The 20,638-nt window shown below is 46.1% G+C and overlaps 1 protein-coding gene across 2 annotated transcripts in view; it reads left to right on the plus strand.

Moving 5' to 3' along the window:
- The first annotated feature begins 2,013 nt into the window (after positions 1 to 2,013).
- MEIS1 (Meis homeobox 1) overlaps positions 2,014 to 20,638 on the plus strand; it is a 142,636-nt gene continuing 124,011 nt past the window's right edge. The window contains exons 1-6 of one of the 2 annotated variants that reach the window (XM_084799834.1): positions 2,014 to 4,154; positions 6,066 to 6,292; positions 8,053 to 8,194; positions 8,791 to 8,841; positions 9,636 to 9,686; positions 11,073 to 11,219. In XM_084799834.1, the coding sequence (XP_084655960.1) occupies positions 4,143 to 4,154; positions 6,066 to 6,292; positions 8,053 to 8,194; positions 8,791 to 8,841; positions 9,636 to 9,686; positions 11,073 to 11,219 (630 nt within the window). In that variant the 5' untranslated portion in view covers positions 2,014 to 4,142. The remainder of the gene's footprint in view (positions 4,155 to 6,065; positions 6,293 to 8,052; positions 8,195 to 8,790; positions 8,842 to 9,635; positions 9,687 to 11,072; positions 11,220 to 20,638) is intronic. The other variant, XM_084799835.1, reaches the window with a different exon arrangement.

The following is a 20,638-nucleotide window of genomic DNA, read 5'->3' on the forward strand; positions in this document are numbered from 1 at the left end:
ACTGTAATAACTATTTGCTAATTGTAAAATCCTTATCCAGAATGAGGTTTGGGCAAACAATTCATACTACTGTAATTACATTGTAAAAGCGTTCTAGTTGCTCAATTGTTCAGAAGTAATCTACCAGGGCCTGGAAGCAGGACTAGGTTCAGGCTCACATTCCTAAGTGCAAAGTTTTCAAAACCAACGGGCTTCGTTTTAAGCTCACAAGTTCAAACTATTCTCGGTCTTTAAGGGAAAACCTGTTGGTAGGTAATTAAAGTATATTTTAAAGTTGGCCTGACACATCACTTTAAAACCACTTTAAAAGTTGTCCTTGCTCTGAAAACTGTACTTGTATTTGAAACGGTTCTTACCTGAATGCTCCTTTCTCACTTGGACTGGTAAACCTTCCTGAAAAGCAAGAACCCCCAAATAAATCCTATTCTCAAAAATATGTAGCTTTATCAAAGCTGACCTTGTTCAAACTTGAAAAACCTTCACGCAGAGTTAAGGAAACTCTAAGCCCATTCCTTAAGTCAGCCTGAGAGTCCCTTGGGTTCTTAAAGATTAGGGCATCTACGTGTAGTTTACAGTAGATTTCTCCCAGTTCAATTACATTTAGACGATTTCCCTTGCGATTCATTTAAGGATTGTAAACATGAACGGTGCCCAAGGTGGTATCTAGTTTGACTGCCCTTCCCAACGGCCACTCCCACCCTCTGGGAATTGCGCTGGTGAATAGCAGGACCTAGCAGCGATGAACAGCCACACAAGTGCGGGCCACTTTAGTCTGGAGCTGGGGAAGGGCTCTCAGGCTGTCTGTCCAGCTCAGTAGGGTCTATGATCCGCAGAGAAGTGGTTTCCCAACAGGGGAAATTCTCCATCCGGAGACTCAGAAGTAATTCACTTGGCTCTTCCATACCTAGTTTTGACCCACAAGTCTGCATTACCTTCCAAACGATACATGGGGCGTCTGTGAGAGAAAAGTGTACCAGAAAGTGATGAGAAAAGTAAAAGAGCTTCAAACTTGAGTGTCGAAAGAATAAAGAGATAGAAAAGAGGCACATGATGAGGGATCGTGGGGCCTTTTATTGTTTTAGACAGTCGGGTCTCTTTTCAGGGCAAAGACCATTGAAGGTTTGAGGTTAACATATGTCAGCCCTTCAGGTGTTCGTTGTTGGGGGGGCGGAGTGCTGACTCGAGGCCCGCAAGCCTGGTCAGCTAGGCTTAGCCATCACGCACAGCTGTTGGAGTGAAATAGCCCGGCCCTGCCTTCTGAAGAACGCTCAAAGAAGCTCTAGCAATCGGTGGAATCTGATTCCAGCTCTAGATTCTAATGATTACCCTGTGTCTCTTTTCCATAGAAGTCCACTCACAAGAAACTTGAATCCTGCATAGAGGGGAATGGAAACAAGTCTCTGACTTTGAGCCTAAGAGTTTGGCTACAGCGCATTTTAGAGATGCTAACCTTTTCCAAACAATCTCCGAGTGAAGGGAGCCCCCTAATCTTTCTCAGAACTCTCCGCGAAACCTTCCCTCACCCCTGGGGTGAGGGTTCGGTCCGCAGCTGGCAATGGGATGGGGGCGGGGGCGGTGGGAGCGCGGGCTGGCAGCTTTGAGGGAGAGAGCCTTTTGGCCACCACCAGGGCGGGAATCCGGAAAGGCAGCTCGCATTCCCAGCAGATCGAAGCTCCCTGCTGATCGATTATTTGATAATTGATTTTCCCCGCAGCCAATGCGCGGCCGCCTGGGCGGGGACGCCTTCCGATTGGCGGAGCTCTCTCCACGGCTGCCTACCGAGATTTGGGTGAGCTCATTTTCCAGTCGACCGCAGGGGGAGTTTTCTGCGAGGTTTCAGCTAGGGGGTGTGGAGGGGGGGCGTGGGGGGGATCTTCTCCGAGCCCAGCGAGCTGAGAGCCCTGCCTGGGACGTGAGGTTTCCAGCTGCTCAGAGAGCTACTGAGACCAAGCTGTCCAAGCCGATGAGAGCCGGGCGCAAAAATTAAAGAGTAAAATAACCCCACTAAATAGAGTAACTGAAGACAAGCGCTGAGTGAGAATAAAAAGACTCAAAAAATAATTTTAAGTCCAGGGCGTACTATTTCAAGGGAGAAAGTTTAAAGGAAAAAAAAAAACAGTGGCTGGTTGGAGACTTCAAGTTGTGGGCAGGGTCAGCTTTTGTCTGAAATCTCAGCTTCCGAAGTAGATTTCTTTTTCTCTGCAACTGGGAGTTTTCGCGGGGCCGGGTGGAGAGAGAATAACCGAGGGATGGAGGTTTGGGAGGCTAGCGCCCGGTGTTGCTGCAGGAGGAGCTGGGGTGTTGGGAGGAGGGGGGTAGGGAAGGAAGCACAGCCTCTACAGGCCCGAGCAAGGCCCTAGCTGGAGCCCCTCGGCGCCTCCCAGACAAAGACAGCCCCGGCCGCAGCGCTGCCAAGCTCTGCAGCGGCGCCGCGCCCAGGGCGCACAGCTACCTTGCCCACAGTGCGACCGAGAAAGAGCCTCGGTCCCACGGCTCCCAGGCCCCAGCTGCCCGCGAGGTCTGGCTGCTCGCTGCCCGTGTTGAGTTTCGCTCTCCGCGGTCATAAATAGCTCGGTGTTTGTAAACAAGCGCTGGGGGCACATTCCCGGCGCTCAGCGCATTGTTCCCTGCCTTCTTCCTCCCTCACTTCGTGTCCTGGCTGGGGCTGAGGGCTTCCAGAGAGAGGAGGTGGGGGCGTCCAGGCTCAAAGTGACAAAATGCAAGCATTTCCTTTCCTTCGGCCGTGCGTCCACTTCTGACAGCTGAGGGCGGGGGGCGCGGGGGTCGAGAAAGAAAGAAAAGAAAAGAAAAAGAAAAAAACCAACCCCCCCCCAAACTCTAAGCTGGGTCTACAGAACGCCCAGGCGACCGCTACCCCACGTTCGCTGGACTCCTGAGCCGAACGTTTTCCAATCCAGCTCCAACTCCTCTTCTTGCTCTGCCTTTGACTTTTTCTCCTCGGGGAGTCTAGCAGAAAATCCAGTACTTTTGGCATCACCCCACCCCGAAAATTACTGGCAGACCCCAATATCTTCGAGGAAAGTCTTGAAGTCTTTCATGAGCGGAGAGCCCTGAGCGAATTAACTCCGGGATCAGCCTACCCTACGTTTATTTCCAATTTATTTCAAGAGTCCGCTTTGGGAAGAGAGGCTGGAAGGGAAGGAGTGAAAAGAACACCGGACGTAAAGCCGGCGGCCGTGAGCTGCAGCCTGCATTTGTGTGCATGTGCCCTGGGTGTGTGGTGTTAGTGCCTGGGCGTGCGAATTCATGGAGCGCCTTTCTGCTTCTCCAGTGCGGCCAGAGCTCGCTTCGCGCACCCACCCCTGCCGAGGAGACTACTTGCTGCAGCCCAATGCATTGTGTAAGACGCGACCTGTTATGGCCACCACTACTTCCGGGTTCTAGCATTCTGGTCGGAATCCACCTCTCCGCCTGTGCAACACACACTTTACACACGCACGGCGACTGCAAGCGGGCAGCATCGATCGTGGCTCCTTTAAGACAAACTCAGACAGACATTTTTTTAACCCTCCTCTCTAATCTCCCTTCAGTGCAGCAGTTGCAAAGAGGGAGAGAGAAAGAGAGAGAGAGAAGAGAGAAACTGATTAGGAATTAGGACTGATTCAAGGAAAGCGGGCGCTAGGGCTTTGTGCATTTGAATATTAACATTTGAGGTGTTCTGACCAGAAGAAGACAGAGCGGATGATCATTCATTCACCACGTTGACAACCTCGCCTGTGATTGACAGCTGGGGTGGCAGAAAGCCATGAGATTTGGTAGTTGGGTCTGAGGGGCGCTCTTTTTTTCTTCTTTTCTTTTCTTTTCTTTTCTTTCTTTCTTTCTTTTTTTTTTAACTGATTTTTTTGGGGGGAGGAGAAGATCTGTTTTTTCCCCCCTCCCGTTGCTGTCTTGGAACCAGAGCGCTTTTATGCTCAGCGACGCGGGCGCCTTGCTTCAGGTCCGGTAGACCGAAGATCTGGAACTAGTAATTCACATCGCTGGAGACGCAAAGGGATTTTTTTTCTTTTTGGTCGTGCTTCATTTTTTTTTCCCCGAAGGAGTCTGCATATTTGTTTCTTTTCACACTGGCCTTAAAGAGGATATATTAGAAGTTGAAGTAGGAAGGGAGCCAGAGAGGGCCGATGGCGCAAAGGGTACGTATTAAAAACAATTGTGGAACTCAAATGTGAGATGGAATTGAAACGTGACTGAAAGAGACTGCTGCTAAGTTTCCTTTTTCTTTCTCTCTTTTTGAATGAGGCTCTTAAAGCCGCGGCCTAAATCGACAGGTTTACTCGGTGCATTTGTAGCCTTATGCATGTTATTTGTGGTTATTAATTCAAGTGATCAAGTTGTCTATAGATTCCTAACCAAGAGCTATATAAATAAAAATGCAAGCTCAAGGAATCACCTGTTTTAAAAGAAAGGGAAGAGAAGGGAGACAGTGCTACCTACCTAGTGCTGTAATTTAAGCATTTAGGGACCAGAAGTTTAAAGCTATGCTTAATTAAAATAAGGATCTGGGAACTTCAGCCTTATTATTGATTATGCTCATCTTTAATATCAGTAGAAGTAGCTAGCATTTTTAGATAAGAAGCTGTCCTAGTACAGCGAATTTTGGGTTAGGAAAGCATTCATCTTTTAAAAGTAATTTTAATTTGCATGGCTTTTTTATGCAAGATAATAAGTTTGCAGATTTTTTTCTTAGATAAGCCCTGTACTAATTGGGTACTAAACACACAGCAATTCACTTTTAAAATGCAATACTAATTTTCCCAATATTCCCATTTGAATGGAAATGCCTTGAAAGTAAACTGAGACAATGACCGGCGGCTGAGGAGGCCACTTTTACAGAAGAAAAGGGTCTCCATAAAGACTGCCTTGCGTAATTTGTGTCCTGGCCCTCAAAGCCCTTTTTGGAAAAGAAAGTTACTAGAGGACACATTTTTTTTTTCTTTATTCTCTTGGTTCAGGCAAATGTCAGCATTCTTCCAAACTCTCTTCACACCTCTGGCTTTAGGAGGATGAAAGTGGCAATTCCCCTCTCTTTGAAAATCGGTTCACGCTCACCATTTCCAAATCTTAGAAAAGGAACTTGTCTGAGATAAAACAATCAGAAAAATTCAAATAGCTGGATTTATCACAGACAGTACTGCTAATAAATTTCAAAGGACCCCCCCCTCCCATCAAGGTGGGTGTGCACGTGTACTTGATTTTGGATTTGGTTAAAAACTAAGGAGTAGCAATTGCTTCCTTGGCTTCTACTCTAGGGAGAAAGTTTGTGAGAGTGAAAGAAATAAAGTAGGATATTAGTTGCTTCCTTTATAGCTTTTCTTTAAACTTAGAGAGAGCATTATCCAGGTGTGTGCTCAGCTGTAAAGGGCAGCACACACTTCATGCACACTTCAGTATCACATATGTAGTGGGGCCAGGTCATTGTCTTTAATTTAGCAGAGTTTGTTTTGGGAAGCAAGGCAAAGGTTGTGTCTTGCAGGACTGCCCAATCCCATGCTGGCAGGGAAATAAAAATGGGACGTCGTTCTGAATTCACTGCTTGGCACAATTATTCCTATCATAACTTCAAAAAACAAAACAAAACAAAACAAAACAAAACAACACAAAAAATTCCCCCTGAAGTGAAGGGGTTGTGAAGCTAGGCGGGTCGGCCACACTGTCCCGGCACGTTTTATTGTTGTGATTTTCGGTTTCCTCCTCCAGAAACACGCATGTTTTACTTTCTGCCTCCGGGAGAATGCCTCTCTCTGCCTTTCCTTCTTCCTTCCTCCCTTTCTTGCCAAAAGATTTTGGATTTCTGAATTAGTCTATATGGACGCAAGTTAGGACAGGAACCTTCATCTCAGATGACTCTCACTGAGAATTCTAGACTTCTTACTGTTAAAATTACATTTTACAATAGAAAGCTCAACTTTAGAGATGTAAGGCCCTGGAATTCGAGTTGAAGGATCCAGCTAGACTGACCTTTTTATAAGCCCGGTGCCCTAACCGTTCCCGTTTACTTGCATGGCCTCTGACCCTTTTTTTTTTCTCTCCTGTTTGTCACGCAGTACGACGACCTACCCCATTATGGGGGCATGGATGGAGTAGGCATCCCTTCCACGATGTATGGGGACCCGCATGCAGCAAGGTCCATGCAGCCGGTCCACCACCTGAACCATGGGCCTCCTCTGCACTCGCATCAGTACCCGCACACAGCTCATACCAACGCCATGGCCCCCAGCATGGGCTCCTCAGTCAATGACGCTTTAAAGAGAGATAAAGATGCCATTTATGGGTAGGTATAATGGGCAGGAGTTAAGTGGTTGAGATGTGATGCGTTCCCCCCCCAGCCCCCCATTTCTCGAGCCTTTGCAACTGGAAAGTCAGAGCTTGCATGTAACTGGTGACTTTTCATTCATGTTGCATGGAAATTGGGGAGAAGCCTCCTCCCCAATTTCCATTTGCACTCCGTGCGGGCTCAGCGCCCAGCTTTGCCGCCACGCTGGCCGCAAAGGAGTCCCGGTGCTGCAGTGGCAGCCTAAAAGATTCGGCAGCCCCTCTCAAGATTCGAGTCAGCAAATCTGGGACCTTGCTCGCTAGCCTTAGCTCGAGAGCGTTGGGGGTTTTCTAAGTGTAGGCCCTTTTGTGTTGGAACGAAACTTTTAGTTTAGGGGAAATCTTTTAAGCCATTGATTGTTCTGACTCGCGGAGTTTACTCAGCCACCGTCTGCTGGTCCTGCCGGCGCACAATAAAGTCAGAAGGACAGCTGCAGGTCAGACAAGGGGGACACGTCTTGCTTTAAGGAGTCAAGGAGAAGGGCCGCTCTGAATTGACACAGGCATTTAGAAACTTCTAGATGTTTTGTTAGTGTTCAAAGGCGAAACTTGCAGGTTTTTCGGAAAACGCGCTTTGGGGTGCTTTTCCACCGGAGATGTTTTGGCCAGGTTTTACTGTATTCCGTCCATCGGCCTTCCTATTAGACCCTGCAGGAGAGAAGCCTTTTGAAAGTTGCTTGCACTCTACTGCGTGCTGACGTTTTTGGGGCGCACTTTTATTTCTATTTTTAAACTTTGTAATAACTTTTATTTCACTTTCCTCTTTAAAAAAATGTTGACCCTCCCGGCTAGGGGGAAGGGGGGGGTCTCTTTGCTTTAGTTTCTGGGCCCTTGTGCGGTGGGCTTGCTTAAACCCTAGCTTTCTCTCTGAAAATAGTTTAAGTTCCAGGACAGGACATTTGAAGAAGACCCCAAACTGTTAAATTCCCAGCTCGGCTGTGAGAACTAATAAAAGTCTTGAGACTCCTTGCCCACTAAAAGATTTTTTTTTTTAATGAGCTGAGACGAAGGACATTTAGGCCTTTTGGATGCTACTTGCTTTACCACTCCAGCGAAATGGAAGGCTTGACTGTAGAAGCTTTTGAAGGAACTTACCTTGGGGGGAGCCTCTACTAAGGGAGGGCGCCGTTGGGGGGGTTACATGGAGGACCTCCCGCTTCTGGAGGGCTGTACGGCTAGTGTCCATAGGTGAAGTCCTGTGACAGTGGATTCTACACACACAGAGGCCCTTTCCTCAAGTTTGCTGCAAGCCTGCCACCAGATATCCCCTGAGCCTGGGCCAATGTGCCCTGCTTCCGAGGAAGGCAGAGGCTGGCTTTCTCCCACCCCACGGGCGCCCCGCGCCTTCCCCGGGCACCGGGTCCTGCCTGTGCGGCGGAGGGACGAGGGATTGTCGCGGTGCGAAACTTAATTCAAAATGGCTGCTGGAACCGCTTGGGTTTTATTCGTAGCAAATGTTGCCAATTTCTTCGGCCAGATATGCTGAACCGATCCACAGACACGGTCCAGGGCTCTGGGCCTCCAAGTTCAGAGCCCTGGGAGCAAGGGGGAGATGAAGCCACCACTGGAAGGGGGGCGTGAGCCAAAGGGCTAAAGCTGATCCGATCACCCAAGGGTCTCCCTGCCTAGAGCTAGTCGGTTGTTTCTCTTGGGCGCCTTTTATTACGGTGACTCTAGACTAATCATTGTGTTGTTTGTGACTGTTGTATTTTCTTGCAGACACCCCCTCTTCCCTCTCTTAGCACTGATTTTTGAGAAATGTGAATTAGCTACTTGTACCCCCCGCGAGCCAGGGGTGGCGGGCGGGGACGTCTGCTCGTCAGAGTCATTCAATGAAGATATAGCCGTGTTCGCCAAACAGGTCAGCAAAATAAATGTTTAAAAAAAAAAAGTAAAAGGAAACAAAAAAAAAAGAATCCTGCCCCGGCCGCTCCCTCCCCCCACCCCCACCCCCCCCCCCCCGCGCTCACACAGCACACACATACAAACACAAATATCTATCCAGAGATAGAGAGATAGATATTTAGAGAGAGTAATTTCTCAAAGGTAGCCAAAAAGAGTCTCCCTTACCCCACGCGTGTTACTGCCATCCTGAGTTTGTGTCCAGTGAGTGTGTTTACAGATCATCACCCACCTCCGCAAACTGAGGCAGAAAGTTCAGTAGAAAATGAAATCACGAACACCACGCTTTGTGGCTGTTATGGAGTGGCAGGCAAGCCGCGTTCCGCATAAACGGAGCCTTAGCTAAAGTAAGGGCGCTCTCTGGGCTGGTCTCAGGCCTACTGGGTTCACAGTGAAGCGTTTCAGTGAGGGACGAACTTGAGTCACAAATTCATCCTGGAGGTCACATCCTACTCTTAAACAATGTAAACGAGGCAAGAAAGTAGGAAGGTGAACAGATTGCATTTCATTTCATTTCATTTTTTTTTTCTTTCCCCTCTCCTCACTTGTATTTAGATTCGCGCAGAAAAACCTCTGTTCTCTTCTAATCCAGAACTGGATAACTTGGTAAGGGCTGACCCCTCCTTCACCTCCCTATCTGTCTACCCCACCTTCAGCCCAGAGTCCCTGAGCTTTCCAGACTGGTCTGCCCATAGCTGCAAGTCCACTGCAAACATTTTCTGTCCACGGACAAGTGTTTGGGAGACTGGATCCCAGGGTGGGGTATAAACTCATCTCAGAGGGCCCAGGAGCAGCGGCTGGGGAATGCCAGCTTTTGTTTTTTTGTTTTGTTTTGTTTTGTTTTACGATGGCCGGAATGCACAGCTCTAATCAGCCTGGGATTTATCTCCTGGCCTGTCAGCGTGTGTGCTTAAACCTTGTGGACTTCCAGCCTTAGGAGCCTCCTTCACTAGGGCCATGGCCAGGGCAGAGCCTCTAAACAACCAATTGGCATCAAAGGTGCTTGGGCAGAAGGCAAGAAGAATTTTGCAAAGTGCAAACTCACTGTTCGGGGACAAGTGGGGGATACTTTCCCCCTCTCCCTGTAACTTCACCACAGTGGCCCTTGGGGTTGAGGTGCGGGGGTAGTTAGACTGGGGAGGGGGGAGCCATGGGAGAAGAGAGTGTTTATGATCCCCACTTAGATGTTTTGTTGTTGGTTTAGCTATTTTTTTTCCTCCTTAAGAAATATAAACCTCTAGATGGTACCCAGTTGCTGCTATTAAGTTTTAGTGTTATTGCCATAAATCAAAATAACTCTATTTATGGGGGGGGAGGGGTGAGTTGGAGACACTAGAGCTGTAACAGCCAATTTTCTGCAAACCAGGAATGGAGCATTTATTCTGTCTGTATCTTTGCAGATGATTCAAGCCATACAAGTACTAAGGTTTCATCTGTTGGAATTAGAGAAGGTAAATTCTTTATTCCCTTTTCCCCCTCATTCCCCCTTTCATCCCAGGCACACCAGAAGGGAGGGTTCAGAGGGACTGAAGTTCAGGCTTCCAGGATATTTGCATAAATGTCGCTCTTTCTGGTAATTAGTGTCAAGGCCAATCTTAGCGTCCATTTCTCTTTGCAGTTTAATTACAATTTCAGCCACTAAAACCGGGATCACAGACACCCTAGCCTCATGTACCTTGTTGGCTTTGTGCATCAGCTGCACTGCTAGGCAGCCCAGTGCATGCTTAGAATGCCGAGTGAATTTGTTTTACAAGTTAATGCTTCTCTCTCTCTCTCTTCTCTCTCTCTCTCTCTCTCTCTCTCTCTCTCTCTCTCTCTCTCTCTCTGTGTGTGTGTGTGTGTGTGTGTGTGTGGCATTTTCTTTCTCCTTCTCTTTGCTATGGGGGGGATTTGTTTTATTTTAATGAGTTTCTAGAAGATGATTTGAGATCAGTGATAGGTCAAACCCAAAAGGGACTGAGGAAAAGGACAGCGGAGTGGGCAATGAGTCTCGGGGAGGAGGGCAAGGTAGACCTTGCTCCAAGACAAAGCAGGCTTAATAGCTGTGTCCAGTTCTTGAATCTGTGACCCAGCACACACCTCACCTTCTCAGTCAAGAGAGGGTGTGGGGTAACATGATTTCGCTAGCTGTTCTATAAATCTCAGCAATAAAAACTTAATGCATTGTAATTCAAACTAACATTAAATTGCCAGCACACCGGGGTTTCTTGCGACTTTTTGCATGTAAGGGATGCCTGAGGCCTTAAATATTTTGAGCAATTCTTTTTTTTTTCTTTAAAAAATTAATTGGATAAGTTTTTGTGGCTATATTTTTTCTCTTTTCTTTTTCATTTTCCATATAATGGGCAAAGGCAACTTGGTTTAGGTTGTGAGGCATGTATCTATGTCACCACAGTGCAAATTGTGTGTGTGTGTGTGTGTGTGTGTGTGTGTGTGTGTGTGTGTGTGTGTTACATTTTCCTTAGAAACTTTGGGGGAAAGCTTTATGGTAAACTAACTGGATGAAATTAAATAGTTTACCTTAAGTGTCACCCACGCAGGTCACCTCTGTCATGGCCACAGCCCCAGGAGCAGATGAATTTAACATGGGTGTTGAATATGTTGTAGCCTGAGAATCCTCTTGTCACTGTCAATTTTCTGGGATATCTCTATTTTGCAAGAAAAGAAAGTTATTCCTAATTCTGAATGCATCTGGGGGTCTCTAGAGGACAATTGCCTCGTGTTTCCCCTATTTGGAAGTTTGGATCTCACAAGGGGGGTGGACAGCACTTGTCAATGTCACTTATGCACTACTGATTATATTTCCTTTTTTAAAAAAAATTTCTGTCATAATGTAGGTACACGAATTATGTGACAATTTCTGCCACCGGTATATTAGCTGTTTGAAAGGGAAAATGCCTATCGATTTGGTGATAGACGACAGAGAAGGAGGATCAAAGTCAGACAGTGAAGATGTAACAAGATCAGCAAACCTAACTGACCAGGTATGCGACTTTCAATTTCAACATCCCTAAGAAAAAAAATCTGTATGCATATTGCTTGCTGGGTCACTACCACCTCTTTTATTATTTGCATATGATTAAGTCCCTTTTAGATACATTTCCATCAAAATGAAAATTTTTGAATAATGTGGCTATTATTGCTTCATTAAGCCTGGCTCTGGGATTCGACCTGAAGAGATGAGCTTGTAAAAGCGTCGCCTGCAAACTTGACCTGTTTCTTGTCGCTTTTAATTTTTGTCTTTATTTTATTTACCCTCCATAATAATGGGAGTGTTAACTGCCAGTGGCCACTTCTGATTGTAGGGCTTTGTTCATGGGCATTCCCCCCTCCCCTTCTATCTTGAAGAAAAGAAAAGTGTAGGGTCTGTTTATTTCTTATTTTATTAGGAATAAATCCAAGATAGGTGGTCTAAGAGAGACAGCGAGGGTTTGAAATCTAGCAAACGCTGGCTATTTTCTCCCTGTCTGCACGGTTCATTAGCCTGTCTTGTCAGTTTTCCCCGGCCGAACGCTTCTAGACCTCAGTGAACATTGCTTTGTGTGGTATTCCCTGCAAGCGTGCCCATTTTATTGTACTTGATAGAAAAAAAAAAAAATAAAAGCAGGCCGAGGTTAGCAAAACAGATAAATATGGACTTTTCTCCTCCTCCTCCTTTGCACTCATCCCCCAGCTGGTATGTGCTCGGGGGCCTTCTGCGTTGGCAGCATTTGGCAGGGTGAGCTTCAAGGACGCCCTGGCTACTCCCTGGGTGTGGAGGGCAGGGGGCCATGCGGTTCGCTCTCCAGCGCGCCTCTTTGCTGTGTCCCCTCCTCTCCGGTCTTCCCTCGGGGGCTCTTCTTCCGCTGCACTGCGTTGCTAAGTGGGGAAGACTTTTATTTGGAGTGGGGGGGTTCCTTTCTGTGACTGGGTCACCACCATTTGCTCTCAGTTTCTCTTTCCTGTTGCTGTGTCTCTGCATTGGTCCAAATGAGTTGGGGGGGGGGGAAGAAAAAAAAAAGTAATGAAAGTGAAAACCCAAGGAGTGAATGAGATGAAACAGGGTCCTGGACAGCTCTATAGAGAACTGTTGTAAAGAATCTAGCGCTTTAAGCAATGGCCTCCTCTGCCTCCAGCCCCACCAGCAAAACTCTAGAGCCCTAAGTCAGGCTTGACATACGAGTGTCTTCTTGGGGAAACACCAGACTGTCTTTGTTAAGTCAAAGGCCAGCTACTCCACTGTTTTCCTCTGAAAGTTTGACCATGGTCACTGCCAATGCTGTCCTGTCCCAATTTCATTCTTAGTTGTCATCTTAAGGTGTGTCGTCGTCCCCACCCCACCCCCCACCCCCGTTTTCCAGCTTGAATGATTTTGGCTAATTCCACAACGTGTGCTGCATCTCTTCTTTGCCCACGGGTGACCGAGCAAAGCAGAGCTCTAGGAGTGACAGGAAGAGAGGTCTCCACTGCTGTTTGGAGAATTGAAAAACTGGTCAGCATAGAACTCGAAGTCTAGGTAAATCTAGGTGGGAAAACGGCAGACGCGCCCCCCCCCCCCCCGCACTCCTTCCCCTCAGTGGCCCAGGCTCCCCAGCGGCTTTAGGCGCTCAGTCGCCAGCCCCGTTAAATGCAGATTCCACTAGTAGCTGCTGTTGAGTAAAAATTGTAATCCAACAAGCTAAACTAGAAAATGGTATTCTAAAAGCTCCGGACTGCTGGGTACATAAAGCAAATACATTTGAGCAAATTACAAGAATCGCTTAGGGGCATGAATGAAATCAACACTTTAATTGCCTCCAAAATGAAGATTTATACCCCATTTTCTCAACGAATCATTATTTTATTAAAGTCAAAGATAAACCAAAGTTTGGTTTGGGGAGCGTGGACGATATAGAATTAATAAAACGTTATTGGGTGCTCCGCACTCCTTCCTAAACTTCCCTTACTCGGTTACATTAGTTTAAGATATGCATTGGGTACAGCGCCCTTTTATTCTCCCTTCCTACCTACAAAAAGAGAATCGTGCAAGGCGGTCCACACTGTTAAGGTGTGGGCTCCCAAGGCTTGTCTGGGTTTGTGGCGCTGTTGGCTCATGGCGGTTGAGCTTGCCCTTAGGCATCACCAGCTCTGTTGGACTGAGGACAGTTCCAAAAAGCCAGGAGCAGTGTGGCTGAAGGGGTCTGGCGACGCAAGCGCAGGGTGGGCTGGCTTCCCTTCCTCTAAGCTAGGTGAGGAGTGAAGAAGGTTGAGAGCCACCCCATGGTCAGAAGTCTAGGGCTGGTTCCCGGGAGATGCTGAAACCGGTTGTGGAGCCTCCAGGAGCTAAGCGTGGAAGGCTGCTCTGTCTGTTTTGAGCCGGCACTAGCACTGGGTGCCTTTACTGGGTGCCCTCGGGGACTTCACGCTTCAGGAAAGCCTAGTTAGCTCATTAACCGCTCTGTCTCTAGGGCCGGCTGGCAGTACGGTTTATTTTATTTTATATCCCCCACTCCATTTGGAGGGCACGGAGGCTGCCATCCTCACCAGTGTCTGGAATCAACGACTTGGATGCCAGCGGATTTCCTGGAGGGCTACTAAGCCGGTGGAAATTAAGTTGCTCATGTAATGTTGCAGGCCCTACAACAATGTAGGATGGATACATATGCATATATATTCATATTTATAAGTATATGAGTTAAGATACCAGGAGAAGCAATAATCCTATTGTCCCCCACCTCCTGGTTGTTCTGTCTTCACCCCTCTTGGAGGCCATCTGGAGGTCCCCTGGCCATGCCTAGTGGTCGCCAGCCTCCTGGGCGCCCTCTCCCGACCGCCAAGCTCTCGTTGGGCGCAGACCCCCAGGGGTTGCCGTGGAGGGCCAGCCTGAAACCCAGGAGAGGACTGAAAGGGAAGGGAAGCGTCCAGTCAAAGGACTGTCTGAGACGACACTGTCCAGGAAGGATGAGGGGCCGGGGCTAGGCAGAGCTGGGGGCTAGGGGTCATGGGTAGAACTGGGGGCGCCTGATGGTGGCCACCCAGATGCTGGGCTTGAGGCCGCACTCCCGGAAGGAGCCGTCGCTTTCCTTCCCAGGGATCTCCGTTCCTCCTTCTTCCCGAATCTAAGCATTTTTGACTCCAAGGGAGAGAGAAGCGGGAGCCTCCGGGGTGGCCATGTCTCTGGCAGGGAGCAGAGATTAGCCAGGCCAGGGCTCCGCCACCATCGGCGGCCCAGCTTCTCCCCACCGGGAAAGCTGGACGCTGAGAAACCTTTGGATTACAGTTTTATTCAACAGCCTCTCTCCGGGGGGGGGGGGGGCTCCTCGGAATCTGCATTTAACAGCTCCTGGGCCAGGGCTGGCGGCCTGAGCTGGGCGCCCTGTTGCGTGTTAATCCTGACTGGCCCGTGACGTCTGGGGAGAAGTACTGTGGCTTGCTGAGATGAAGCTCGGAAACCCCGCTGGCACCGCAGGTTAAAAGCCAAGTGCTAGCAGGCTCCCTGTAGTGGGGGGCAGCCTGAGGGCGAGGGCAGGCACGGCAGCCCCAGGGCTGGTCTGCCCAGGCTCCCAGGGCGCCTGGGGACCAGGCCTAGGGGATCTAGGGCTGATCTGAGCTTGTGCGGAGGGTTCTCAAATGGGCCTGGGAACTTTGGTGGCGATTGTTCTATTACTGAAGTTTAGAGTGCCCTTTCTAAAGCGTAGTTTGAGTTAAGCATTTTTAAAACTGAAGTCAGACTTTACTGAAAGCTGTCTCCCCTCCACCCCCACCCCCACTCCAAAGCAGCATGGAGAGCCAGGAGATTTCAGCTTTCTGCTGGTAGAGATTCCAGTAAGGGGTCAACCTAATGCCCTTCATGGTTTGAGTCGGCTGCATAGTGGGGAAAAAGGATGAGGCAGCAGATGTTTACCAATACTAGAAACGTCTGCAGTGCATTCTCATCCACTCAAAAACTGGACACAACAAGCAGTGGGCAGGCAAATGGGCCGTTTATCAGATAGCTTGTTTCTGAATGGTTACATTTAATATGCTTTTTAAAAATTGTAAATGCTTCATCGGATCCCACTTAAGAACTTACCCCTGAACTCTCAGTGCACAATCCTTGTAGGATATAAGGTCTTAGCAAGTATCTGACTTTACCGTGGAGTGTTGTTGTGGGTCACGTGATGTGCCCTTAATTCACTTTTTGAAATATGTCAAAGGGAAATTATGGCAAGAATCTCTTTAATGATTAAATAATAAGGTGTTGACTGCTTGTCACTACATGGGCTAATTGGGATGCTCACTCCAGATCCTTTGTTGCTTTAGATTAAAAGTTACTTGTTTAGCAGGTATGTTTCCATTGTTATTTTCTGCTTGGCTTTTATGTTTATGCATGGATTTCTGAGTAGAGAATAGATTGATTCTTAACAGAGGTGTTTAAAACATTTAAGAAACGCAATAAGAAAAAAAAAAAAGGTATAGAGTCTAGTCTATGCAAATAGCCCAGATCAATTGCCAATGTTAAATGTCAGCTAGGTTTAAAAGCTAATGCTACACATACTGCTACATTTTCCTTTTCCTGGCCCCCTCTCCAATTCCTCTCTCCCTCCTCATCTCCTCTTCACCCCTCTCCCCCCATTTTCCTCCCCTTCCAGTAGAAGTCCCAGGGGCAAGTTACATAGTTAGTAGAAAGCAATGATACTAATGCTACTTTGTAGGAAACAAAGTCCATAACTGTAACCGTTGTTCCTGGTTTAACTAGCTCTTAGGCTATGGGTCACTCAAATAGCAATTCTTCTCCCATTGCAAGACCCCATTGCTCACCATTCAGAGGTACACAGAGTAGTTGTGCTTACTGTAACCATTGGACTAACTTCCAGACTCGTCTTTGGAAATGGAGAAGCTTAAACAGTAAAGGAAGGGAATGGGGGTTGGTGGGGGAGGGACGACAAAAAAAATAAAAGCTGGAAATGTGGGGTCTCCTTTCCAAAAGGCAGCCAATATGCTAAAATTCCCCAACTCTGACAATAAATTTTGAATCACTTTGTTTTCAGACACTCATATATTCATATCTTAAAATGTTTGGCATAGTCCAAAAGATGAAAACACAGCTGTTGCTGGGCGATGGAAGAAAAAAAAAATTACGCACAGAAACTTCAGACTCAAAAAATAGACTGTTTGTGGTTCTGTAGCTGAAAATGGTTATTGAGGCCAGGCAGAGAGGCTGCAGTATTAGCATAGGACCCACTGTCATTATACAGGCGGCTTAGCCTCCCCTCAAAGTACATTTGGAGAAACTGCAAAGCATGACAAGACATTTTATTATGATTCTCACCGTCAATGAAAGTATTTTCCACGTAGATTCAGATGAAACATTTTTATATTGGCCACATTATGGTTTCAAAACATTATGGTTGCGAAAGCAGCATTTTCTTACGAAAAGTCAACATGTCAAAAATGGGAAGCTATAAAGTGTGTGTGTGTGTGTGTGTGTGTGTGTGTGTGTGTGTGTGTGTGTGTGCGCGCTTCTGGGGCTTGAACCCCGACTTAGATAAATGCTCTACCAGTGAGCTACACCCCCCTCCCCAGCCCTAAAGGTTTTAATAATCATTTAACCATCAAACACAACCCAAGGATGTATACAGAAACTTCTAAAGGAAAGTGGGCATGCAGCCAAATTCCTATAGGGCCTACCAGGGAAAATCAAAAAATGAACATGAAATAAGACTTCCTGTAAGGAGTCTATAATTCAACATTATTTGACTCCACTGTCAAGGAAATAGTTGAAGGACAGTAAACTGATATGGTTCTCAGTCATTTTTGTTACACAGTCTTAAATGTTTGCAACTGTCACATTTTACACGGCCTTTTTTGGATTATGACATCTGTCATATTTGTATTGACGTAGTACTCAAATTTATGCTATAATTGAAACAAAGTATTTCGCCATTTCTCCTAAGGATTAAAAAAATTGATATTTCAGATTAAGTAAAATTATGAAAAATTGTCTTTTAGAAATAAAAGACATGAAAGTAGATGCATATGACTCGCTTATGTGGCCGTTGTACAGATGTCAAAGGTTTTCAAAAATCCTGAATAAAACAGAACTATAAATCTCAGGAAGCTTGCTGTTCTTTCTCAGTGGAGAATTTCCCAGATGTGGTGCTTATCTAAAGGTGGGGGTCTGTGGCACTGGAGCAATGACCCAGAGGCCAAGAGTAGTTGTTCTTCTTCTAGAAGACTTGGCTGGGTTCGATTTACAGGAACCACATGGTAGTTCATAAACATCCATAAAACTCTGGTTCTTGAGGATCCAGTGCCTCCTTCTGACCTCTGTGAGTACCAGGCACACACACTGCGTACAGAAAAACGCGCGACCAAAATACTCATTCGTATAAAATTAAATAAATCTTAAAAATAAAAGAAAGTTAGGGTCTAGGAAATGGGGTGTAGCTCAACAGTAGAGTGCTTGTCTAAATATGTGTGAGGCCTTAGGTTTAATTCCCAGAACTACAAAAAGTTTTTTTTTCCCCCTTAAACATAAAACAAAAATGTAGAAATATTCAAAACATATCATCTCCCAACTCAAATTTTAATAATATCAGGAAATGGCTTTTGAGACCCAGTAAAAGTTTGACATTTTGATATCCTTAACAATTGTAGGCGAGTCTAACCCATATAAATTAAGTCTGCAGACAACCTGGGTGGTAGTGGAACCAGCTCTTAGTCCCAGAACTCAGGAGGCAGAGGCAGGCAGATCTCTGAGTTTGAGGCCAGCCTGGTTTATAGAGCAAATTCCAGGACAGCCAGGGCTACACACAGAACCTGTTTCATTCCTGCAGAAATGAAAGAAAGTGGGCCCTTATGTAATATACAAGATAAATGACCATCTACCCCATATCCTCAGTTTACCACGCTGTGATGTCAGGATTGTGGGAATGGGGGAGGCGTTATAATTTCTTAAACAGCCTCTCTAGGAAGTACACCTGTGTGGAGCAATTGCTAGCCACCCCCCCCCCCCACTTACAAAAATGACATTTTTAACAAATGGCATAAAGTATATTTTGTAAAATAGCTTAGGACACATCCGTTTAAATATTTGTCACTAGAATCCCATTTCAATCAGTTTAATACACTCAAGTGGACAGAATTCAAGCCATTGGTAATACTTTGTCGGGCTGTCTTGGAATACTTTCCCAGACAGCTTCTCCTCACCCAGAAAATATGCTCTCATGGAAGGAAAATATGAATGTACAAATGTGATGAAATTATTTTTTTCACTTGTTTCACAATTCCTAAAATTAACTAACGTGCAATATAAAGTGTTTATTCCCCAGTGAAAAAGGCTTGTCTCTAGGTTTATTTAATTACATTCCTGTTATTTAGTTAGCGTAAGTAGACATAGTCAAATACAAATATAGGCAGAATTAGGAGGCCATGAACTTTTCTAAAAGTATGAAATGGTGCCATTGTGTTTTTTTACATAAAATATGTACCAATGTATATAGACAAACTAATGGAGGATAAATAACTTACAGAAATGAACTGAACAGTATCTGTAATTCCCAGAAGTGTATTTCTGCAATCAACTCTTTGGCACTTGAATCCTCACAGTTAATAGATTTACGTTCAAGCGAAGGACTTGCCTGTGCAATGTGACAGCTCTTTGAAAATCCTAAATGAAAGTATATTCTTCTACACACCATTCCAATGTGTACATGTACAAAGTACAACTTTAGAAACAACCACAACCTTTTATTAGATTAATAAGATGAGCCAAGTTTTATAATTGTGCTATTTTCTCTTTCGTTTCTAATAGCATACACACTTACACTTGAAGTGGGCTCAGGCAGATGATATTTTGAGTCATTTAGAATTGATGACAGTGATCTTGGCACCACCCTAAATATCACTGTATAGTAACCCTTGTCAGAGCCGGACAGCACAAGGTAACCTTGAGAACACTGCGGCTTACGTGGGTGTCCAGCCCTGCAGGCTCGCCTCACCCTGCTGTCTGTCATGCCTGGCTGTGGATCGCTCTAGTTAGACAGAGCTTCTCTGCTTTCTTTTCTGGTTCACTTTGGTTTTTCCCTTGTTTCGCAAACCTTCTCCTCTGCCTGAGATTCGAACCTTTGCTGCCTGCTGGGTTGTTTGCCACATGGGGCATGGCTTTCAGGGAAGATGTTACTGTCCCTTTAGGGCAGGAATGAACAGAGACCAAACCCGTTGAATATTGCTAACGTTTGCTTTATAGTTAGGTGAGAGCATGGAACACCATCAATCCTGCTTACCTTCTCTGGAGCTGCAGTCACTGGGGAGGCAGATCTGTCTATCTGTGTGCTCTTCCTCTTGTGCCCCAGATGGCTGGTTTTGGTGATGGTACTCTTAACTAGGCGTCCAGATTTGGTCCCAGATATCCATGATTTGCATTATATTCTGGATTTGCATCCCCACTCTGTCCCACAGAAACACTTTAAAGTGAAGTGTGGTTTTGGGACTATTGAAACTCTGGAAAATGAAAATTATAAAGAAATTGACACAGACCACAGCCGCCAAAGGACAAATGACGGAGCGGTTTTGATGTAAACTCGGGGTTTTCCTCTATCGTTTCAACTTAGAAAATGTTTCTCTTATCTTAAAACATTTAGAAATAAGAGAATGAGAACTTCCTTAACAGTAAAACACCCCTTAAAACTCCACAGCTGTTTGGGATGTGTTCCCCGACATTAACTTAATTTGATAGGTAAACTATAATTAGCCGCGACCTGCAGTGTTTTCTGTTATTCAAAAGTTATCCCTCAGTGGTTTGAAAAGTTAATTCCAAACTAAATGGTGTGCAGTGTCTGCTGTTCTAAGGCATACTTGGGCGCTATTTGCATGAAATGGAGTGTTTGTCTGCAGGGACTCCCAAGAGAGATCCAGCTGGGAGGTGGGCTAATGATTTCTACGATATAAAGTCAGAGCAGACTAACAGGGCTCATGGGCTTCCTTGGGTTATTCTGAAATGTAGCCTTCCTTCCTGTTTATTGCAGGGTGGAAGCTACTCTCTCTGAAGTTAAAAACAAAACCAAAAACTGTGCCCACCACAGGATAAAACTCATTCATGGTATCTTAAGTCTTTACCAGCAATATAGATATTAAACTAAACATAGTATCAAATGGGTGAGCTGTTATGAGCTGTGTCACTTTAAGTAGAACAGAGAGCTCAACAGTTGAATGAAGTTGGGCATCTGGGGTTTTTTTTTGGGGGGGGGGGGAGGGAACATTTAGTTGGAAGTTGCGGCCAGATATGGGGTTGTCTTTAATCGCTCACTGAAGAGAATGTTAGGGTAGAGACTTGTGGTGACGTGCCCCTGGACATTACTTCTATTTGAGATTGTTGTTTGTGAGTCTTCCGAGTAGCCACCTCTTGAACGTGTCGGTAGATGGATCATTTATTCGTATCCTGACCCCTGCATAGTTCAAAGGA

Source organism: Acomys minous (assembly GCF_964271855.1).
Source record: "Acomys minous genome assembly, chromosome: 10".
Lineage (NCBI taxonomy): Eukaryota > Metazoa > Chordata > Mammalia > Rodentia > Muridae > Acomys > Acomys minous.